The following is a 25,309-nucleotide window of genomic DNA, read 5'->3' on the forward strand; positions in this document are numbered from 1 at the left end:
GTGATCAGCTGTCAGCCAATGACAGCTGATCATGTGACAAAACAGAGCCGGTTTTCGGCTATTTTTCCCCCTCGCGCTGATAGCGCGAGGAGAGAAAAAAAACCTGTTCACCGGCGGCTGTGATCGGGACCATCAGTCCCGATCACGGCCAGCTTATCAGTGCCCACCTGCCCCCTACCAGTACCACCCAGATATTAAAAAAGTGCCATACATCAGTGCCCATAGTGCCACCAATCAGTGCCCATAGTGCCACCAATCAGTGCCCATAGTGCCACCAATCAGTGCCCATAGTGCCCCCAATCAGTGCCCATAGTGTCCCCAATCAGTGCCCATAGTGTCCCCAATCAGTGCCCATAGTGTCCCCAATCAGTGCCCATAGTGTCCCCAATCAGTGCCCCCAATCAGTGCCCCCAATCAGTGCCCCCAATCAGTGCCCCCAATCAGTGCCCCCAATCAGTGCCCCCAATCAGTGCCTCCTCAGTACATCAACAAGCAGTATAACGTAAAAAATAGCAGGGGAGGGTGCTGTGTCAGTCAGTGAACTACAGAGAAAAGGATTTTACGGCGAGTACAAAAATACTATTTTCTCTAACGTTCACTGACTGACAGCTCCTTTACTTAGACCATCAGGACGTCCCCAAGCAGTGTCAAACGAGGGGTGCGAAACAGTATAAAAACATCACCCTCTTCACTAACCGGGCAGTCCCCACCTTTATCTAACCGCATCAGAACTTGCGTTAATTCAACAGTGCATTTACTTAAGGGAACTGTTTGTCAAAAAATAAATAAATGTAAGTGCAATTGATTGTGGTCGTCACCCGCGTACCATCTGCAGCTTTTGTACTTGTCACTTTGTTACCACTACTTTTTAAAATACTGAATGCTGTGGAGCAATATTGGAAGCACTTTACTCTCCCAGCTGTGCGTTAGTTTGTTTGCTATTTGTATCAATAAATCGATCGGTACAGTCTACACTGAAATTGTTTCTTTTTTGTTTCTCTGATTTTGGGTACACTTTCTTGCATTGGAGCATCGCCTTCACTTATGAGTGGAAACAAGCTTTTCTGACCGTTTATTCAGTGGTCCTACGTATTTGGTAAGAGTACCCCATCTACTTGGTGGAGGAATTACCATATAGATGTTATAATACGTGTGGCGTGCACCAGGTGTTTTCTCAAAGCAGTATTCAGCCTTTCATCAGCTTATGAACTGTATGGACTGTATTAACTGTGTGACAAGTTTTGCTTGTTCTCTATTGGGTGTCTTTTTATAGTGTTTTTTGGCACCTTAATAGCTCATGAATTTTATTAAGTGAATGTATTTTTATTTATTGATCTGCACTCTTTCCATTTCTTTATTCTAAGATTTGTTATTTGCGTTATGGTGTTCAGCTTGCAATTTGTGTGTGTATTAGGATTTAGTGTGCACCGATTGTTTCTTTTTATATCGAATTACACGTCCGCCTGCAAAACCTTGCAGCCAAAACAGGCATCAGCCAATGCACTGACATCTACCTTGTAGAATTTTGTAAATGTGTGAACAGAAGACCAAGTCGCCTCTTTACACGCTTGAGCGACTGACGGTTGATCTCGGAAGGCCCAAGAGGTTCCAATTGCCCTGGTGGAATGGGCCATAACCGGAAAGGGGGCGCACCCCCCCCCCCCTTCAAGGCATAGGCCTGTACCACAATCTGTCTGATCCACCTGGAAATGGTGGCCGACAAGACTGCCATGCCTTTTCTCGGACCAGCTACCAAAATAGAGTCGGACTTCCAAAAGGGAGCCACATCAGACAAATATACCCATAGAGCCCGGACCACGTCCAGGGACTGGAGGGCCACCTCCTTAGGATGTGTCTGTTTAGGACACAAAGATGGTAACACAATGTCTTCATTGATGTGCAACGCTAAAACCACCTTCGGCAGATAACCAGATAAGGCGACTTGCGGGACAAAAGGAAAAAAAAATAAGAACTGCGCTAACCTCAGAATCCCAAAATGAATGAGATATATATATATATATACACACACACACTAAACAAAAGAATAAAGAACATCAAAAATTGAACCTCTAGAGTCACCTTAAAAATTGTGCATTCAAATGTATATGCATAAATGTGCAAAATTAGTTTAAAGTGAAACACGATTAAGTGTCATTAATGTGGTAAATAAAAAACATAAAAAAATGGAAAATAGCCCAAAACAAAATATACACCTGAAATTAAACACCCCAAAAATTGAAAAATGCACGAGATGAGAAACAAAATAAAAATGATAATGAAAAATGATCAACTCTTTATAACGTCCATATAATTATATGACAAATTATTAATGCAAAGTGTCCATATGATTAATCAAACACCAGTGAGAAAATCTTCATGTGAATAACTGGATTTGAAGCACACAGATTAAATTTTTTCTCCAGAAGTGTGATGTGCTCTTTCCCGTCACCAGACAAATAAATTGGCTCCTTACCAGCTCCAAGCGACCCCCCGTTACAGAGGGTCACCACAAGCAGAATATAATTAAATGCATATCCAGGTAGCTGTTCCCCTTAAGCGATCCCAGATCTCCCACACAGTGGGACTATAGCTGTTACTCCATATATCACTCCCAGCTCAACCTAGTGTCATATAGGGAAAAACAAAGGCTCCAGATAGTGTAAAACCAACGACCCACCATTTATTACCCAATAAAGGTTTAACCCCCTGATCACCTGGCGGGTGATATCAATTAGGTTTTAGGGTCAGGGTCTGCGGCGCCCCAGGCAGTGCTAGGTTAGTGCTTGGTTTTCGGGGTCCGGTACGCAGCTAGGCTCCCAAAAAGTCCCCCACATGTGGTATCCCCGTACTCGGGAGAAGCAGAATTTATTTTGGGGTGTAATTTCACTTATGCCCATAACATCTGTGAGCAATATATCATTTAGTGACAACTTTGTTCAAAAAAAAAAAAAAATTTGTAATATTCCTGCTTGTAACTTGTGGCAAAATATAAAATATTTCATGGGCTCAACATGCCTCTCAGTAAATAGCTTGGGGTGTCTACTTTCCAAAATGGGGTCATTTGGGGGGGTTTGTGCTATTTTGGCATTTTATGGCCTTCGAAACTTGCACCCTTAGAAATCCTTAAGGCAGTGATTGGTATTCGGGGTCCCGTACGTGGCTAGACTCCCAAAAAGTCTTACATATGTGGCATCCCCGTACTTAGAAGCAGAATATATTTTGGGGTGCAATTCCACATAGAACTATGGCATGTGTGAGCAATATATCATTTAGTGACAACTTTTTGTAAACTTTTTTTCTGTTATTATTCAATCACTTGGGACAAAAAAATAAAAATATTCAATGGGCTCAACATGCCCATCAGCAATTTACTTGGGGTGTCTACTTTCCAAAATGGGGTCATTTGGGGGGGGGGGGGGGGTTTGTACTGCCCTGCCATTTTAGCACCTCAAGAAATGAGATAGGCAGTCATAAATTAAAAGCTGTGTAAATTCCAGAAAATGTACTCTAGTTTGTAGAGGCTATAACTTTTGCGCAAACCAATAAATATACGCTTATTGACATTTTTTTTTTACTAAAGACATGTGGCTGAATAAATTTTGCCCTAAATGTATGACTAAAATTGAGTTTATTCGATTTTTCTTATAACAAAAAGTAGAAAATATATTTTTTTCCTCAAAATTTTCGGTCTTTTTCCATTTATATCACAAAAAATAAAAATAAATCGCAGAGGCAATCAAATACCATCAAAAGAAAGCTCTATTTGTGGGAAGAAAAGGATGCAAATTTCGTTTGGGTACAACATTGCATGACCGCGCAATTACCAGTTAAAGCAGTGCAGTGCGAAATTGTAAAAAGACCTCTGGTGCTTAGGCTGACAATTGGTCCGGGGCTGAAGTGGTTAAATCATAGGCTTGAGCAATCACTTGACAAATCAATTTCTGGCAACACAAACAAAACATTGTTTTATGAATCTGAGCGGTCACTTTCACGTAGACCTTGACCTCTCTCACCAAATCAAGAGAATTGAGATTTTTCATCACAGAAAGAGGCTCTGGAAAAAAAAAAAAGGCAGAATAATATCTTGGTTTAAATGAAAACTTGATACTACTTTTGGTAGGAAAGTCATACAACAGGTATGAAGTCATAATACAGGGCCGACACATGGCCCTTGATAGTACTCAAGGCCTACTTCATCTCTAATCCCATTTGTAAGAATTCAAGGCTCCTACCCATGACATTTTCTGGGGTGCCAACCCCTGGAATCACACCAGGAGACATAAGCCTTCCAGACTCTATAGTATATAATTCTGGAGGCCGGCTTTCTAGCATTAACCATAGCTCAAACTACTTAAGTTGACAGGCCACGGTCCTTTAGAATGTGGGTCTTAATAGCCAAACCATCAAATTTAGTTTGTAAGGTGGGATGGAATACCGGACCTTGCGTGAGAAGGTCTGGCCACAGTGATAGGGTCCAAGGGTCAATTTTTATGATCTCGGCAAACCAAGATCTCCGTCCCTTCTTGCTTGATCCTGCGAAGAAGCTGCGGAAGCAGCAGAACAGGAGGGAAAGCATAGATCAGTGATAACTGATCCCAAGATCAAGGCATTTGTTCTGCATGCCATCGGATCCCTTGTCCTTGACACAAAGTTGTCAATCTTGTTGAACCTGGACGCAAACAGATCCACGTCCGGAGCTCCCCATTTTTGACATATTGACAGAAAGATGTCGGGATTTGTTGGTGACTCAGGTAGTCCGCCTGCCAATCCTCTATCACTGGAATGAAAAAAGGCGATAGGCAAGGATTGTTGCTTTCTCCCCAAGAATGAATATGATTCACCTCTCCGGGCTGCACAACTTCTCGCGCCCCCTTGGTGATTGATGTAGGCCACTGTTGTGGCATTGTTTGATTGAATCCTGACAGGATAATTCCGTCAGAACATCCAGGCGTACTGCCCCAATTTCTAGAATATTGATGGGCAAGGCCCTCTGAGATGGACCATTTCCCCTGGACAGATACTGCACCCCAGCCTAAAAGGCTGGCATCTGTTACCACCTTCCAGGTGACTCGCAGAAAAGATTTACCTTTTTGAAAATTCTTGGACATCAACCACCAATTGAGGCTCTGATGCACACTAGGGGATAAATTCAGTGTAAAGTCCAGAGCATGGACCTTCTTGTTCCAAGTAGATAGGATACTGTTTTGTAGCAATCTCAAATGAAACTGCGCATAAGGAATGGCCTTGAAGGAAGCCACCGTCTTTCCCAACAATTTCATGCAAAGACTAATAGAAGGATTCTTCTTCGATTTGACCACCATAAAGGAACTGGTCCTTTAGCAGAAACACCCTCTTTTAAACTATATCTATGATCAGCCCCAAGTACTGCAATCTCCTTGAAGGTTTCAATAAGGATTTTTCTAGGTTGACAATCCAACCTAGGTCTTCCAGGTAGGAGACTGGTGACCACAGTTTGATTTAAGCGGGCTACCGATCTATCGCAAGTAGATCGTCTAAGTAGGCTAGTATTGTTGTACTTTTGGCCCTTAACCTGGCTAAAATAAGAGCCAGGATCTTTGTAAACACTCGAGGTGCAGTAGCCAGTCCGAAACTTAGAGCTATAAACTGAAAGTGACGATTTTCTACCTTGAAGAACAGAAATTTCTGATGAGCGGGGAAAAAAATTGGCACATGGAGATAAGCATCCTTGATGTCGATGGACGCCAGAAGATCTCCTCCTTGTAGGAAGGAGACTACAGATCGGATTTTCAGGGCATGTGCCTGCAACTTTTTGTCAGTCTTCAGTTAACTGAAGGTAACTGCATATAACTAGGGATGCACAAAATTTCGGCCGCTGAAACATACCGTGCGTGCGTGTGTTGTATGTGCTTATGTGTTATATGTGTGTGTGTGTATGTGTTATATGTGCGTGTGTGTGTGTGTGTGTGTGTATGTGTTATATGTGCGTGTGTGTGTGTGTATGTGTTATATGTGCGTGTGTGTGTGTGTGTGTGTATGTGTTATATGTGCGTGTGTGTGTGTGTGTATGTGTTATATGTGCGTGTGCGTGTGTGTGTATGTGTTATATGTGCGTGTGTGTGTTATATGTGCGTGTGTGTGTGTGTATGTGTTATATGTGCGTGTATGTGTTATATGTGCGTGTGTGTGTGTGTATGTGTTATATGTGCGTGTGTGTGTGTATGTGTTATATGTGCGTGTGTGTGTATTTGTTATATGTGCGTGTGTGTGTGTGTATGTGTTATATGTGCGTGTGTGTGTATGTGTTATATGTGCGTGTGTGTGTGTGTGTATGTGTTATATGTGCTATATGTGCTATATGTGCTATATGTGCTATATGTGCTATATGTGCTATATGTGCTATATGTGCTATATGTGCTATATGTGCGCGTGTGTGTGTGTGTGTGTGTGTGTGTGTGTGTGTGTGTGTGTGTGTGTGTGTGTGTTATATGTGCATGTGCGCGTGTTTTTGTGTGTATGTTTATATGCACTGGTGAGGCACAGGCAGGCTACATGATGGGCACTGGTAGGCTGCTGGGCACTGGTAGGCTGCATATGATGTGCACTGGTGAGGCTGCATTGATCTCCTGTAGCATGCTCCCAGTCTGACCATCTCCTGTAGCATGCCCCCAGTCTCTGACCATCTCCTGTAGCATGTCCCCAATCTCTGACCATCTCCTGTAAAAAAATATTTATTAAACAGTCAATTTTGGTATCGGTGCTGTTTCGGTATCAGTTTCAGGATCAAGGAAGATTTATTTTCGGTATCTGTACAAAAAAAAAAAAAAAAAAAAAACAACCATTCGGTGCATCCCTGCATATAACCCCTAGTGAAACCCCCCCCCCCCCCCCCCACACACACACACACACACACACACACACACACACACACACACACACACACACACACACTATATACACCAAAGCATCAGTTAATTGGAACAGTAATGTACCTCTTCTCTGTTTTTCAATATGGGCAAAACTGGATATGCAAAATCATGATCTGGCGCTGGCATCTCCTTTACTCCATTAGCTTTACGACCGCAATCTGAAAACAATTTAAAACAAAATATTGCTTGCAATTGAAAAAATTACTAAAACCATTTTGTTTTGCTTTAAAAGATATTAGGCATCAACATAAAAACAAATATTTTAACATGACCTAGATCAGGCTAGAGCAGGGGTAGGCAAACCCCGGCACTCGAAGCCTGTTTTGCCGGCACTCTACTCCCTCCCCAGCAGCGCAGGGAAGTGTCAGCGAGACACTAATGCATTCCAATTTACAAATTTCCCAAGCCACACCTGCACTGAGTGGGGAGGCACTGTGCCCCCACACATTGTAAAAGATGGGAAACACTGTTTGGTTCTCTAACTTTGCTGTAGCTGCGATCGCCAGCTTTTATGATGGGGAAGAGATTGGGTGCAGTTCTGCGGAGGGGGGGGGGGGGGGGGGGGTCCCTGTTTCCAGGAGAAGGAGAAAGACTATCATTGGCCACTGCTAAAGCCAAGACAGAAGAGGAGAAGGGTAGCACGGTAGTGTGGTCTCCAAAAATAAAATATTCCAATGAGTACCAGTTTCCTGTGATGACTTTGCATAAATATCAAAGGCTGCTCATATGCATGTCATTGTCTGGAACATATGCGCTCACCAGTTAACTCAAACATCTATCCAAATCAATATAGTACAGAATATAAACTCGGCATGAAGAGATAAAGCATTTGTGATAGAATGTGGTGATGTACAGGATAAACCTAAGATTCCTTCTGGCAAACGTCAACATGTCACAGTGTAGACATGGCATTTCCACATGACTTGATCACACTCGGGAGAAAGCTCAAGCTGTTAAAAAGGTATGCTCTTAGCACATCCATGCTATCATTGCATTTCCACCACAGTAAAAGCCTATACAACCTTATAAAAAGTTTTACCTGCAATGGCTAAATCAAACAAAAAATGCATTTTTACTTCTCACTGCAAGAGAAGTTTTTTTTTTTTTTTTTTTAAGCCAAGATTGACAAAAATGTGACTAAAATATTAGTTTACCCACTTCAATACAGGGCACTTTCAACCCCTTCCTGCCCAGGCAAATTTTCAGCTATCAGCACTGAAACATTTTGAATGACAATTGCACGTTCATGCAACACTGTACCCAAATGAAATTTTGATCCCCCCCCCACACACACACACACACACACACACAAATAGAGCTTTCTTTTGCAGGTATTTGATCACCTCTTTTATTTTGTTCATAGGGCAAAAAAGACATTTTTTGAAAAACACAATATTTTTGGCGATAATATCCCCAAAAAATTTTAATTTTTTTTTTAATTCCCCCTCAGTTTAGGCCGATATATGCATTCTACTTTTTTGAAACCAAAAATCAAAACAAACATTGAGTGGTTTGCGCAAAAGTTATAGCACCTAAAAATAGGTTGATTCATGGCATTTTTATTAGTAATGGCGATCTGCGATTTTTATTGCGACTGCGACATTGCGGCAGACAGATCGGACACTTGACACTTTTTGAAAATATTTACACAGTGATCAGTGCTATAATTAGCCACTGATTAAAGCATAAATGTCACTGGCAGGGAAGGGGTTAACACTAGGGGGCGATCAAGGGGTTAAATGTGTTCTGAGGGAGGGACTGACCGGGGGAGGAGACCCAGCAGTGTTCCTATATACTAGGAACACACAATCTGTCTCCTCTCCCCTGACAGGATGTGGATCTGTGTTTACACACAGATCCATGTTCCTGCTTTATCACGAGCAATTGCAGGTGCCCGGACATCTCACACATGCCTCCTATGCCATCGGGAAGAGAAGGTGATGCCTGCCCGGGATGGGAGATCCCCTCCACAGACATATGACTATGGGAGGAATGGGAAGGGGTTAAACACTCTAGTATGTCTGCGTGACTGGCTAAAGTGATTCCTACTTGTCTACTATAATGTGACTGGCAGTTAATATACTAGATAAGTTTTATAATTAAATTTTAACTAACTTTCTACGTTTTTCTTAAAGTTTAATAAAAAATAAAAAAAATTACTTACGTCAATGCTACAGTTTGAACTTAAAACGTATTTGTGTGAACTGTGAAGTTAAGTCATGGATTGTGGAAACTCACTAGTGTCGGGTGATTGTATATAGTGTATACCACATTTACCACTGACTAATTCAGAGTTGCAATGCAAGGAGATCAGCTAAAAGTAGTTGATCTGTATGTGCGTTATAATTAATCGAAATAGGTCAATCAAAAAAAAAATAATAATCGATTAATTGAACACGAAAATTTTAATCAGTAACAGATATATATAAAAAAATGCATATATATTATAAAAATAAATAAAAATTCTGTCAATCCATCGCCACCGGCTCTCATTGACAGCAGTGGGATCCAATAGCTCCAGCTGCTGTATCTGAGAATCAGGAGCGAGACCCCCAGGAGAGCCTTGGCTCTCAGGCACATCACTGAATAAAAAGATCAAAGTATTGGGGGGGCTGCATGCAGTGTTTTTTTTTTTTTACTTTACTACTTGTCATGCAGTAAGATAAATAAATAAAAAATAAATAAAAAATCCTGCCTTTACAAACACTAACTCAGAGTGACAATAGAAGTGCCTTGAGGACAAAGGCTGCATCTGCAGGAGGCCTGCATATCAACCTGGTAGACATTGGAGAAGGTATGAACAGAAGATAAGGTGACAGCCTTACAGATATGGGCAACAGAAGTTTGATGTAAAGAGACAGCATGGCACTAAATTGGCTAATACATACAAAGAAATGTAATGGCAAATATAATTAATAAAGTACGTGTGCATTAGTATAGATGCGCAATGAGCAGGGTTGAGATAGATTTTATATATATATATATATATATATATATATATAATATATATATATATATATACACACACACACACACTTAAAAAAATATTTTTTATTGAATTTTGGAGTGAAAATACATCTAAGATGGTTTCCTACTTAACCTGTTCCCGACCGCAAATCCCACTATGCTATGTCGGCAGCAACGATCGGATTCGATCCAGACACGATCTACAGGCCCAGGCCAATGAAATCTGGCCTGGACCTGGTGATCGGTCCTGGCGAATGAGATCCTTCCCGTCGTGTAACACTTACAGGAGAAGTGATGTCATCTCTCCTCGTGTCGGTCATTTCCGCTCAAGACCAAGGAGACATAACATCTAAAAGTGAGTTGCACAACACTATACTGACAACAGGTCATGTAGGCACACAATTCACCCCTGATCTCCCCCCCCCCCCGTGTGTTAACCCCTTCACCACCATCACTGTCACCCAGTACAGCTATCAGATTTTTTTAATCGATCGCTGTACTGGACACATCACTGGTGACAAAAATCAGCATTTGTGCAATTAGTTTTAGGCCCAGATAGGTCTAGGGAGCCCCTCCCCCAAAATAAAGGTTTAACTCCTTTTTACCCCATCACCTGTGACCACTGTATAAGTGTCATGGGTGACCCAATTTAGCTAGTTTTTTTTTATAGCGCCAGGGCACCCGTCGTATTTTACCCAATAAAGTTTTAAGCCGCTGATCCCCGGTAGGGTGATCAAAGTTAGGTTTTAGCGTCAAATAGGGTCTGCGTCACCCTAGGCAGCGTAAGATTAGTGCCAGTAGTGCTTATACCCATGCACAATATGTCTCCCTTAGTAGTATAGTGTCTGAACGGATCGATATCTGATCAGAACTATATTAGCGTCCCCAGCAGCTAAGGGTTCCCAAAAGGCAGTGTTAGTGGGGTCAGCCCAGATACCTGCTAGCACCTGCATTTAGCCCCCGCCCAGCCAAGTGCAGTATCAATCGATAACTGTCACTTACTAAACACATAACTGCAGCGTTCGCAGAGTCAGGCCTGATCCCTGTGAATGTTAAGTTTTTTGGTAGCGTTTGCATCAGTCACTGACAGTCGGGAGCTTTTTCTCCGCGAGTCTCACTAGTGTACCAGTAAATTTAGAGACCCAAGTGTCAAATCCAAGGTACAGTAGTGAAAAGGCCTACACATTTCTGAGCAGGACAGATAGTGAAGAGAAGTCACTCATCTGTCAGATTCAGGCTCAGAATACAAGCCTGTAGACAGCAGCCGCACCCTGACAGCTCTCACAACGGAGTTGGGGTCCCTGCCAAGGTCAGGCATACCAGACCCCGTTCTGTCGTTGAGGTGCAAGAACCGCAGGTCCCTCATATGGAGGAGAGAGCCAGTACTACTGCCGCTCATCCTTCTGATGACCTGGCCAGCACCAGCGGCCTAGTACATCCTTTTTTACATCCAGCACTGCATTAACACGTGGTGACGTTGCAAGTTCCCCAAGTGCAGTTCAAGCTGGTATGGTGGCAAGCACAAGTAGTGTCTCGCTGCCACCAAGAAAAAAACAGGCCCGTCGAGCCCATAGTGCCCTTCCTGCTCTATTAGTCAAACCTAATTGGGAACCTACCACTTCTGCAGCACCCGTACTTCCCTAATTCTGAGCCTGCTTGAGATGTAATAATTTGCTCACTGATAAGTGGAGGGATAAGAATGTTTTTCTTCTGTCCTCCCTTCATGCAGACACAACAGCCCAAATTCCTATGCCAACTGGTGTTGTGGAGAAACCCGTGTCCATGAATATAACCTTAACATGGAGGGGTGGACCTCAATGACCAGTTGTTGGCGCTGTATCTAATTTCCCATTAGGCCAGACGCTGGTATAAATAAAATGCAGCCGGGACCAACTCTGAGGATAAAAACAATGCTGGGTTACAACAAAACGTCGGCCGGCCGCCCTGTATAAGGGACATAATCACAAAGAAAATGGCCAACAAGCTACAGAAAAATGGCCCCTGACCATGCTTTCCACTGAGGCATACAAAAAAAGGCCAAAAAGCAACTGTACACAGTGAATAAACAGATAATGGCGGCAGAACGGCGCTATGGCAATCAGCACATGCAGACCTTCAGACACGCAGGGACACAGACACCCAGCGCAGCCCCGAATCTAAGGTCAGAGCCCCCCAGAGGACCCTTGGCTCAGGTACACACACTGCTCAGCAGCCAGTCATGCAGCATCCCCCACAGGTGGAGGGAAAATAGGGACAGGGAGAAAAGAGGGAGGAAAGGGACCCTAATACTAATCGACCTCCCAGGTAATGCCCAGCTGCTCAATCCCGCTGGGGCAGGAAGAGCTGTACTTACCATCTGGACTAGCTGGGGACATCCTATCACAGACCCACTCCCGAGCAGTACAGGGTGGCTGCTGGCCACGGCACAATGAAAGGGACATTCTTAGTACAGTTATGTGTGCCCTGGAGCATTGCACTCACCGGTCACACCTGAAGCATGAGGGGCATGTCGTGACTGACCCAGCGCATAGCTAGGGTCTGCACATGCTCAATGGCCAGGCTGGGGAGACTACAAGGATCTATATTATCCAGCCTGTCACTCAGCCGGCTGTTGATAGCAGATCACAGGATCTTAAAATCTTGTGCAAACGGCAAATATTCAGCAAAAAAATCACAGGACCGATGGTCCCGCAGGGAGCCTAGGTCCTTCACTAGGCAGAAAAAAAAAACAGTTGCAGGAAGCAGGCTGAGGTGTTATTACCAGAGGGACCGCCCCCTGGGCGGAACTGTATAGTTGTTTTTTTCACATTACACGTTCTGCCTAGTCCTCTCCTGAAGGTGGCGTAATAACCCTATGGTCAAGATTACTGGAGCTGTCTGTCAATGAACAAAAGAGAAAACACAGAAAAGGCTGAAACCTGGCCTTTGATAGTACTCAAGACCAGCTTGATTTACAATCAATCCCATCTGCACAAATTCAAGGATCCTAAATATGACATATTTCCTGGGGTGTCAACCCCGGGGTTCACACCAGGAGACATTCCAGACTCTAGTATGATTCTGGAGGCCGGGTTCCTAGCATTAACCAGAAACTACTGAAGCTGAAAGCCCACGGTCTGTCAGAATGTGGGTCTCAATAACCAGACTGTTAAAGTTAGCGTTTGTAAGAAAGGATGGAATACTCGACCTTGCGAGAGAAGGTCTAGCCATAGTGGTAGAGTCTATGGGCCCCCTAACACCATCTTTACGATCTCTGCAAAACAAGATCTCCTGAGCCACAAGAATCACCTCCTTCCCTTCCTGCTTGATTCTGCAAAGGCGGCATGGAAGCAGAACAGGAGGGAACGCATAGATCTGGGAAAACGTATCCCCCGGAAAAACAAAGGAATCTGTTCCACATGCTATCAAATCACTTGTCCTTGACACAAAGTTGTCGATCTTGTTGTTGAACCTGGACGCAAACAGATCCACGTCTGGAATACCCCATCTGACATTGACAGATGTCAGGGTGAAGAGACCATTCTCCTGGGAACTGTTGGCGACTGAATTAGTCCGCCTGTCAATTCCCTATCCCTGGAATGAAAATTGCTTACAGGCAAGGAAAGTTGTCTTGTGCCCAAGATAGGATATGATTCACCTCTTTTGGCCGCACAACTTCTCATGCCCCCCTTGGTGATTGATATAGGCCACTGCTGTGGCATTGTCAGATTGGACTGACAGGACAACTCTGTAGTCTGAACGTCCAGGCCTTCAGGGACAGACGTACTGCCCGAATCTCTGGAAGATTGATGAACAAGGTCATTTCTGATTTGGGCCATTTCCCTTGGACAGACGCTTCTTCCAGGACCGCTCCCCAGCCCCAGAAAGCTTGCATTTTTTGTTACCACCTTCCAGTTAACTGGTAGAAAGGATTTTTGTTTTTGAAGATTCTTGGATATCAACCAATTGAAGCTCCGATACACTTTGGGGGATAAACGCATAAGGAAGTCCAGAGCCTTGACCTTTTTGTTCTAAGTTGACAGGCTATTGTTTTGCAGCAGTCTTGAAAGAAACTGTGCATAAGGAACGGCCTCGAAAGAAGCCACTATCTTTCCCAACAATTTCATGCAAACTTGAATAGGATTATTCTTTGTTTTGACCAACTGAATCAGTTCCCTTATGGAACTGATCCTTTCCTGGGGCAAAACACTCTCTCCTGAGCTGTATCAATATGATCAGCCCCAAGTACTGCAATCTCCTTAATGGTTTTAAGGAGGATTTCTCTAGGTTGAGAATCCAACCTAGGCATTCCAGGTAGCTGACAGCGGTGACCAAACTTTGGTTTAAGTGGGCTACAGACTGATCCATCAAGAGCAGATCGTCCAAGTAGGCTAGTTATACCTTGAGCCCTTAATATGACTAAAGGAGGAGCCAGGACCTTTGTAAACACTTGAGGTGAAGTAGCTAGACCAAAGGGCAGAGCTACAAACTGAAAATTAAGAATTTCTACCTCGAAGAGTAAATATTTCGGGTGAGCGGGGAAAACCGGCACAGAGATGAGCATCCTTGATATGGATTGACGCCAGAAGTTCTCTACCTTCTAGGATGGAGACTACTGATTGGATTGACTCCATGCGAAAAGAGCGGATATTCAAAACCGTTTTAGATCTTTGAGATCTAAAACGGGTCTGACATCCCCGTTTTGTTTTGGTACCGTGAAAAGGTTTGAATAAAACCCTAATCCTCGCTCTTCCAAGGGGACCACTGATATCACTCTGAGACAAGTGATGATCCAAAGCTAGAAATACTTTTTACTGGATCTCTGGGAACGTTTGACCTGAGAAAATGGGAGACAAACACTCGAAACTATAGTTTGTAACCTACAGATATTGAGGAAACTACCCATCTTACTTGACATTGTTCCTGCCAGACACTTGAAAACTGCAGAAATCTTCAACCCACTTGAGCGAGCAGGGGTACCCCTTCATAAGGAGGTTTTAGCATTTTGTTGGTTTCATCCCCCAGGGCCTCTTGATCCTGGGACTGACCCTGAAGTTAACCCCTTGTACCCGACAGTGGAGGCCGTCGTGAGTGCCTGGAGGCTGATGCTCCTTGCACTGGATTAGAAGCTTGCCTAAAAGAAAAACTATTAAACTTCTTCTTAGCTGGTAAGAGGGAATTTTTCCCATTAGAAATTCTTTGGATGGATTTATCCTGATAGTCTCCAAATAACTGCTCAGCATGAAGTGGGAAACTGTCCAAGAGCTTTTTGCATGGCGCTTTGGCTGACCAGTTTTTCAACCATAAGATTCTACACATGTACCAGCCCCTAGCATAAGCCGTGAGGCCTGGAGAATAGAATCCTTCATAGCGTCTACTATAAAACACAACGCCTGATATCCTGGCCAAATCTTGGGTCTGCTGATCAGGAATAACCTTGAGTACCTCTATAAACCGGTCCTTTGAGGACTGAGATACCCCGATGACTGCCAGCGCAGGCTGAACCACTGAACCTGTGAACAAAATATAGTTTTTAAAAAGCAATTCCAGCTTCTTATCTGTTGCATCATTCAGCATTTGAGCATTGTCTACTGTACAAGTCAGGTTTTTGTTCAGAGGATATAGCAGTATCAATTGCTGGAATCCTCCATTTCTTATTAAACTCTTCCTCCATAGGATAAAGTATTGAAAACTTTTTTTTTTGGAGGAAAACTGTTTAACTGGGTGCTCGCACTCTGAATAATAAGAAGTTTTTTTTAGCTTCAATTGAAAGGAAAAGCATGAACAGTTTGGGGAAGCTTTAGTGAACCCAAACCAGAAGTGGGCTCATCGACTAACTCAGCTACTGGCAGCAAAAACTTGGAACAGACCAATTCAGTGAGAGATTGTACTAACAATCTTTCTTGTGAACCTGATCCTGCCTTTCTTCGGAAGAGGAGTCAGACTCTTCCTGGTCCCCTGAGAGAAATTTGTCATCTCCCGCCCCTTGTGTCTCAGCATGAGAGTCCTGAGCAATGTACGGGGGACCTTTTGCGCTTAGTCCCACTCTGGGATGCAATTAAAGAGTACATTTTTTGCTCCAAGCCTAAAATGGTTGAAGAAAAAACCTCCTTAGTAATATATACAGGGGCTGCAGTGTTAAGCGTGTTTAGAGCAGCTGCAACACTCGTCACGCCTGATGGCTCACTGACCAGCCATTTTACTCTCAGGGGAGGATGCCATCTTTTTTGAGATGGTCCTAGGCTTCCATGTGACTGTAGAAGACATTCTAGAGCCCTTTGAGGTTTTTACCCCTCATCCTCCTCCACCCCCCCCCCCCTTGTGTTCTTCCGCAGCTTGCAGCGGCAACAATGGTGACTTTTCAAATCCTTTCCGCACTGGGCGTTGGAGCTCCCCCCCCCCCCATGCCCTCTCCTTTCCTTTTAAAAAATCCTATGGGATCAGCAGTGAGGGGAAAGAAAATGGCGAAGGGGCCTGGCTTTTTTTCAGCACCCCTTCCCTGTGAAGAGGGGGGGGTAAAAACAGCACAGGGGGCATCTGGTGGAGAGGAACCCCCCCTGCCCCTCCCCCAGACTTAGCAGAAGTCTGCTGCTGGCTGGAGGAAAGGAAACTGTTGTTCCTGGACACATTGTGGGCTCTCAGAGAAGCATGAGATGCAAGTGCTCTATACAGCCCCCAGTGGTGAGGCATGACAATATTGAGTAAATTTAAAGGAGAAATTCTTAAGAAAGTTTTAGAAAACACCACTTACCTTTCCTGCCGCAGAGTTTTCTGTGGTAAAACAGACCCAATCTTCACCCTTCCCGGTGTGATCCATTAAACCTTCAGGAGCTGGGGATCCTCAGGGAAACCCACAATCCTGGACCTATAATAGCAACACCGCCAATAAAACTTTATGGCCTTACTACCCAAACTACTGGATCCTGCTCTCTAAAAGAAGTGTTTATAGGCAAGACCTTGTTTCTTCGGACACGAGGCCCGGGTACCATTCAATTCAGCCTAAAGACACTTTGAATGGATCCGGCTGCATGGCTAGCCCTAGCAAGGTTTGCTCCACTGGAGCTCAGCACATCTTTACTCGTGACCAACACCTTAGACAGACACTGGCAAAAAAAAAAAAACTGAGGTACTCCCAGTAGTTGGAGGGGTTATATTAGGGACTGCACTTTTTGTCTTAGGGCGTGCCAGTGTCCATCACCTGAAGGTGGCCTATAACCCACATAGTAACTACTATGGCTCTGTGTCCCGAGATGTACGCTAAGAAACTTGCAGCATTTTTACAAAAATAGGAATTTTGTACCGTAAAATCTCTCTGAAGTTCACTGACACAGCTCCATTATTCTTGACCATAGGGTTGTTATGACACCTTCAGGAGAGGACTAGGCAGAAAATGTTATACATGTGAAACAAAACACAGAACTTTATAGTTCTGCCAAGGGGGCCATCCCTCCAGTAACAACCCCTCAGCCTGCTTCCTGCAGCTTCAGTACTTCAACAAGCAGAATAATATAAATCAATAGGAGGGGAGGGTGCTGTGTCAGTCAGTGAACTTCAGAGAAAAGGATTTTATAGTACAAAAATCCTATTTTCTCTATCGTTCACCGTGACTGACAGAGCTATTATTCTTGACCATAGGAACGTCCTCAAGCAGTGTCATAAGGAGGGGTGGGAACAGCATTAAAAAAAAAACCTTCACCCACAACCAGAAGTGCTCCCCAACAGGGGAGTCACCGCCGTACCTATCAGCATCAGAACTTGCGGTTAACAATGCAACAGTGCATTATACTGAAAAGTAACTATTTTAAGAAAAAAAAAAAGTGCAATTGCAACATCACACGGCCGCCTTCAAAACTTTTCGGCTAAAGCAAGCATCCGAAGATGCGCTGACATCCACTTTGTAGAATTTGGTAAACATGTGAGCGGACAACCAAGTCGCCGCCTTACACACTTGAGCGACTGACGCTTGATGTCGGAAGGCCCAAGAGGTTCCAATTGCCCTGGTGGAATAGGCCGTGACAGGAAAGGGGGGCACCTGCCCCTTCAAGACGTAGGCCTGTACCACGTTCTGTCTGATCCACCTGGAACTGGTGGCCGACGAGACTGCCATACCTTTTTTCGGACCAGCTACCGAGACAAACCGAGTCTGACTTCTGAAAGGGAGCCGTAGCAGACATACACCGTTAGAGCCCAGACCACGTCCAGAGAATGAAGGGCCACCTCCTTAGGATATGTCGGTTTAGGTCACAGAGGTGGTAAAACGAGGTCTTCATTGATGAGCAACGCCAAAATCACCTTCGGCAGAAAAGGTTGCGGACGCAACACAATCTTATCTTTATTGATAACCAGATAGGGCGATTTACAAGACAAGGCCACCAGTTCCGAAACCCTCCTTGCCGCTTTAACGGCAAGGGAATTTCTCTGATGTCCTCAAATGGGAAGCGCAGATAACACCAGGATCAGATCCCACGGAGGTAAAGATGGACCCCACCTGAATAAAAGTGCTCACTAGTGAATGAGATGCAAGGGGTCGCTGAAAAATAAGACAGCTAATGCTGATATTTGTCCTTTAATAGTGGACAATTTCTAGCTAATTTCTAGTATACTCCTCGCTGTAGAAACAGCAGGATCCCGGAAAAAGAATAGGTGCGCGGACGACATCCATTCTCTTCACACATGGAGATGTAAGCCTTCCAGATACGATGGTATATCTTCCGAGAAGAGTCCGTGCTCTCAGCATGGTTGAAATCAGAGTCCGAAAGGCCTTGGTTCCTTAGCAATTGGCTCTCAGCCACACCATTAAAACCAGCGATGGTAAAGCAGGATGGAGAAACGGACCTTGAGACAGAAGGTCTTCTCGCATCGGTAGTCGACAGGGAGCGTCCACAACCAGCCGTACAAGGTCGCTTTCATGGAGTCCAGCAATAGGCCTAGGTACTCCAAGTGCTGAGTCGGTATAAGCACCAACTTCTTCAGATTCAACAGCACCCAAAATCCTGCAGGGCTGGCATGGTGATCGCCACATTCTCCTAATTCTGAGGCGGCAGATGCTCTCAGGAGGAGATCATCTAGACAGCCTACGATCGCGATCCCGCGTTGTCGCAACAACTCAAACTGGAGCCTATAATTTGGTAAAGACTCGGGGAGCTGAAGCCAAGCCAAAAGGGGAGAGCCACAAACTGCTAATGGGCTTGCCCAACTGCAAGACGCAGAAACCTCTGATGCCGGAGCCATATGGGTATGTGCAGGCACTAGGGCTGAAACAACTAATCGATTAATCGACAACTAATCGATTATGAAATTAATCGATTACTATTTTCATAATCGATTAATCGGCCAGTAACAAAATGGGGTTAAAGTTAATGAGTCTGATGATATTTACTAGATTGACCCTTTAACCACTTCCCGACCAGCGCACGACGATGTACGTCGACAGAATGGCACGGGCAGGCATATTGGCGTACAGGTACGTCCAATATTCGATGCCGCCCTGCCATCTGGTCGGGACCCCCGTGAGTCCGGTCGCGGGACCCGCGGACTCGATCGCCGCGGGCATCCCCGCGATCGTCTCACGGAGCGGCCGAATGGAGGAAATGCTGTGTAAACAACATTTTTCCATTCTGCCTAGCAACTAGTGACGCTGATCTCTGCTCCATGTGATTGGAGCAGAGATCAGTGTACACTAAATGAAAGCCCAACCCCCCCCCAGTTAGTAACACACCCCTAGGAACACTTAACCCCTACACTGCCACCCACTGGTTAACCCTTTCACTGCCAGTGTCATTTACACAGGAATCACTGCATTTATATAGTAGTGATTACTGTATAAATGACAATGGTCCCAAAAATGTGTCAAAAATGTCCGATGGGTCCCCGACAATGTCGCAGTCACAATAAAAATCGCAGATCGCCGCCATTACTAGTAAAAAAAAAAAAAATGCTATAAAACTATCCCTATTTTGTAAACGCTATAACTTTTGCGCAAACCAATCAATAATCGCTTATTGCGATTTTTTTACCAAAAATATGTAGAAGAATACGTATCGGCCTAAATTGAGGGAAAAAAATGTTTTTTTTATATATTTTTGGGGGATATTTATTATAACAAAAAGTAAAAAATAATGCGTTTTTTTCAAAATTGTCGCTCTATTTTTGTTTATAGCGCAAAAAATAAAAACCGCAGGGGTGATCAAATACCACCAAAAGAAAGCTCTATTTGTGGGAAAAAAAGGACGTCAATTTTGTTCGGGAGCCACGTCGCACGACCGCGTAATTGTCAGTTAAAGCGACGCAGTGCCGAATCGCAAAAAGTGGTCTGGTCTTTGACCAGCAAATTGGTCCGGTCTGAAAGTGGTTAATAGTATAGCTCTCCTCTACTAGTATATACACTATATCTCCTCTATTAGTATATACACTATATCTCTCCTATAATAGTATATACAGTATATCCCCTCTAATAGTTTATACAGTATATCCCCTCTAATTGTATATGCAGTATATATCCCCTCTAATAGTATATACATTATATCTATCCTCTATTAGTATATACAGTATATAGCCTCTAATAGTATATACAGTACATCTCTCCTCTAACAGTATATACAGTATATCTCTTCTAATAGTACCGGTATATACAGTATCTCTCTCCTCTAATAGTATATACAGTATATATCCCCTCTAATATATATACAGTATATCTCTTCTGTCTGTTATTCTCAGAGTGGATTAGATATTTTGCTCCCTAACCATATAGTTGGTTATTTATATTTACTACTGCATAGAGATATTTAAGAATAAATTGCTTTTAAAACTTTACATATTAACTAAATTATACACACTTTTTTTTAACGTTATTAACTGATTAATCGAAACAATCGGCCAACTAATCGATTATGAAAATAATCGTTAGTTGCAGCCCTAGCAGGCACGAGTCCTGGATGTCCAAGGACACCAGGAAGTCCCCCTGATGGAGTGCAGTGACAAATGAGCAAACCGATTATTCTGAACCTCTGTACTTTTACAAAGCAATTTAGGGCTTTTAGGTCCAAGATTGTAGTCCCCAAAAAGGAAGGGGTAAATTCCAAACAAATTGGAACAGAACCCCTGGAACCTTTCCGACATTATCACCCCACGACTTAGCAGGTCACTTACCGCCCCCCATTAGGGCCTTCCGGTGAGCCGAGAGTAAGTGTATGCTGGAAGGGAAGAATCTGTTTGGTGGCCAAGAGAGGAACTCCGTTCGCAGACCCATTGGTCGGACAGCCGAGAGGCCCACCGGCCTGCAAACTCCGGAAGGCGACCCCCACCCAAGAGACAGGTGGGGGCAAACCTTCATGCGGTAGCACTTTTGCTTGCAGTTCCAGGGAAGCTTCTGTCCCTCAGAAGTTGTCCTTTCGGGCTGGGAGCGTTTAGCCGAAGCCCCGGGCGGACGAATGAGCCTCTTGAGCAGAAAATGAGGGCCCTTGACTGCGGCGTGTCGCTTTAGTCCTCCTGGTCTGCGGGCACTCTTTCTCCCTGTGGCATTCTTGATGTCATCCAACGAGGCTCCAAAGAGCAGCTCACTAAAGAATGGTAGATCCGTCAGGGTTTTCTTATATGCTTGGTCCGCAGACCAGCATTTAAGCCAAACCAGGCACCTCAGCACCACTGCTGACACTGAAGCCCTGGATAACAGAGGGAGTGTATCCAGGGCCACGTCACAAACGTACTTAAGGCCTTGCACAAACTGGTCTGCTAGTTCCATGACAGGGTAGGCCATTTGCTCCCCCAACTCGCGATGCAAAAGTTTTGCCCACTCAGTGTCTGTGACACAAGTGCTGAGGCCAGTACTGGTCACACTGCTGACCGCACAACCGTAAAAACAAGGAGCGGGCCACTGCCTCGGCCTTCCTGTCCGTGGTGTCCTTAAAAACGCAGGAGCCCCCTCTACCGGGATCGTGGTTACTTTATTTAACCTGGAAACCGGGGGGGGGGGGGGTCACGACCAGAGCAGCTAACCATTTTTAAATAGGATCTCCTCAAAGGGGTAATACACCGCCACACTTTTTGGGACCGAAAAGGTCAGTTGCGGTCTTCCCCATTCCTTGTATATGAACTTATCGAAAGAAGTCAGATACGGATAACAGGTGCACGGGCTGGCTTACGGGACCCAAAAGGGACTGCTACTTCAGAAGGGCCTGCTGTAGCCTGAATTTTCAGGGTATCACGCACAGCTGTCATAAGTGCTCCAACTAGTGATTTATCTTGCGTGGACCCGGACTGGGACTCATCCTCACTGTCCAATCGGTCCTGGTCAGCGTCATCTGAAACGACAGAGCAGGGGCCAACAGTCTCAGCGGGGCCCGAGTCTGCATCAGAGCTCTCCCCAGAGGACGGGGGTGCAGGGGCCGCTTTTTATCACCTTTGCGCCTGCACACCACCTCCATCTTGGCAACGAAAGCATCAAGGACCGCCAAAGCCTCCAAAGGCAGTGCACTGTTTGCAGAGGAGCCGGTTGCAATTGTTGGGAGTTCAGGGAAAGAAACACCAGTTTCTGAAGCCATGCTGACCCACCCTGTCGGCCACCTTTGGGGACTTAGGACAGGTGCACAGACCCACCCTCCTAGCTGCTGCAGACTGAGGGGCCCCCACCGCAGTACTCACCACCCTGACCAAGTTCTGCGCCATTTAGCTACAAGTGCCTGTGTCCTGTGTCAGCTCAAAGGTGTTCCGAGTGAAAAAAAAGGATTTTTGTACTCACCGTAAAATTATCTTCTCGAATCCGACCGACACAGCTCCTCTCTAACTAAATGGTTTGTATAGCCTGCCATTAGGAGAACCAGGCAAAATTGTTACACAATACACAGAACTTTTAATCTCGCCCCAGGGGGGTGGACCCTGTGCTATCAACCCTCCTCACTGCTCCCAGCAGCTTCAGTATGTCAACAAGCAGTAGAACGTAGAAAAAAGGAGGGGTGGGTGCTGTGTCAGTCTGTGAATTAGAGAAAATTATTTTACGGCAAGTACAAAAATCCTATTTTCTCTTATATTCACCGACCTACACAGCTCCTCTCTGTAACTAAATGGGATGTCCCCAAGCAGTACCAAACGAGGGGTGGGAAAAAACAGCATTAAAACTTCATCCACCATGGCAAGTGGGAACTAGTGAAACCAAACCAACAAAAAAAACAGCAGTGTGTGGAAAACCTCAACAGGAGTGATCAACAAAACCACATTTCGGAAGTAATGCAACAGTGCATTTAACAAAAAAACAGTACTGCGTTTTTAATCGACAAATCAGGAAAAAACTCAATTGTAACTACACTGTCCCCTGCAAAACTTTGCTGCCAAAACAAGCATCAGCCGATGCACTGACGTCTACCTTGTAGAACTTGGTAAACGTATGTACAGACGACCAGGTCGCCGCCTTACACACCTGAGCGACAGACGCTTGGTGTCGGAAGGCCCAAGACGTTCCGATTGCTCTTGAAGAATGGCCCCTGACTGGAAAGGGGGGCACCTGCCTCTTCAAGGCGTAGGCTTGGACTACAACCTGTCTGATCCACCTGGAAATGGTGGCCGACGAGACCGCCATGCCCTTCTTAGGACCAGCCACCGAAAAACAGTGAGTCTGACTTCCAAAAGGGAGTTGTGGCAGACAAGTACACCTTCAGAGTTCTAACACCATACAGAGCGTGAAGGGCCACCTCCTTGGGGTGCTTCGGCTTCGGACACAACGATGGTAATACAATGTCCTCATTGATATGAAAAGCCAAAACCACCTTGACTAGAAAGGATGGTTGCGGACGCCACACCACCTTATCCCTGTGGATGACCAGATAAGGCGACTTGCAGGACAAGGCTGCCAATTCCGAAACTCTCCTGGCCGATGTGATGTCCACTAGAAAAACTACCTTCTGTGAAAGGGTCAACAGGGGAATCTCCCTGATATTCTCAAACGGCGGCTTCTGAAGCGCCGACAATACCAGGTTCAAATCCCATGGGGGTAACGGTGGGCGCACTGGAGGAACTACATGTCACAGCCCTTGAACAAAAGTGCTCACTAGAGGGTGAGACGCAAGGGGTCGCTGGGAAAAAAAAAAAAAAAAAAAGACAGCCAAGGCTGAAATTTGCCCCTTAATGGTGCTCAACGCCAATTTCTGGTCCACTCCATGCTGAACTAACAGCAGGATCCGCGATATAGAAAAGGAGCGCGGATGCCACCCTTTCTCCTCACACATGGAGATGTAGGCCTTCCAGGTACAATGGTATATCTTCCGTGAAGATTTCCGTGCCCTCATCATAGTAGGAATCAGAGTCCGACAGACCCCGGTTCCTCAGCACCTGGCTCTCATTAGCCATGCCTTTAAAGCCAGTGATGGTAAAGCAGGGTGAAAGATTGGACCTTGAGATAGGTCCTCCCGCAGTGGCAGTTGCCAGGGAGCGCGTCTGCCACCAGAAGCACTACGTCTGCATATCAGGGCCGCTGAGGCCAATCTGGGGCAACCACGATTACCAGAATCCCCTCGGCTTCCACTCTGCTTAGTAGACGTGGCAACACTTTTTGTGGAGGAAAGACGTATATCAGTTGGTACTGATCCCACAGAGCCACCAGCACGTCTGACGCGTCTGCCCACGGATCTCTTGTCCTGGACACAAATCTCGGGACCTTCTGATTGAGCCAGGCCAATAGATCCACATCTGGTGTGCCCCATTTCAGGCACAGAAACTGGAATATCTCCAGATGCAACGCCCATTCTCCTGGGTCCAGCATCTAATGACTCAGGTAGTCCGCCTGCCAATTTGGATGTAAATGGCTGACAGGGCCGGAAAGGTGGGCTCTGCCCACCGAAGTATGTGAGCGACCTCCCGAACAGCGGCTGAGCTTCTTGTTACCCCCTTGGTGATTTATATACGTCACAGCCGTGGCGTTGTCTGACTGTAGCCTGGTCGGACGCCCTTGAAGACACGTTGACCACGTGTGGAGGCACAGCCTGATCACTTGTAATTCAAGCAGATTGATCGGCAACTTTGATTCCTCCGTCGACCGGAGGCCCTGAGCCGACAGAATCCCCATCACTCCACCCCAGCCGAACAGACTGGCGTCCGTAGCGATCACTGTCCAGTTCAGAGGAAGAAACGACTTTCCTGACTGAATCACCGGGGACCTCAACCACCAGATCAGGGAATCCCTGACTGGTTGGCTCACCTGGATCTGCAGATCCAGGGACAACGGCGATTTGTCCCATTTTGTCAATATCTCCTTCTGCAGGACTGGAACTGGGCATAAGGTACTGCCTCGAAGGAGGCCACCATGAGTCCCAGCACTCGCATGCAAAAGCGGAGCGACGACCACTTGCGGTTCATCAGCAGATTGACCGCAGACCTGAGAGTCAGCAATTTGTCAGAGGGGAGAAAAACCCTCGCTTCCCTGGAGTCCAAAAGCAACTCCAGGTACTCCCGATGCTGAGTTGGTACAA

The 25,309-nt window shown here is 45.2% G+C and overlaps 1 protein-coding gene across 3 annotated transcripts in view; it reads right to left on the reverse strand.

Annotated features, from left to right (window-relative positions):
• TDRD9 (tudor domain containing 9) overlaps nt 1-25,309 on the reverse strand; it is a 391,054-nt gene that overhangs the window by 298,215 nt on the left and 67,530 nt on the right. For all 3 annotated transcript variants that reach the window (XR_013270091.1, XM_077467571.1, XM_077467570.1), the window contains exon 3: nt 6,972-7,066. Coding sequence is in view for 2 of the 3 variants with exons in the window: in XM_077467571.1 (XP_077323697.1) it covers nt 6,972-7,066 (95 nt within the window). In the remaining variant the exon portion in view is untranslated. The remainder of the gene's footprint in view (nt 1-6,971; nt 7,067-25,309) is intronic.

Source organism: Lithobates pipiens, unplaced genomic scaffold (genome assembly GCF_037356315.1).
Source record: "Lithobates pipiens isolate NorthernLeopardFrog02 unplaced genomic scaffold, aLitPip1_a1.2 Scaffold_57, whole genome shotgun sequence".
NCBI classification, from domain to species: domain Eukaryota; kingdom Metazoa; phylum Chordata; class Amphibia; order Anura; family Ranidae; genus Lithobates; species Lithobates pipiens.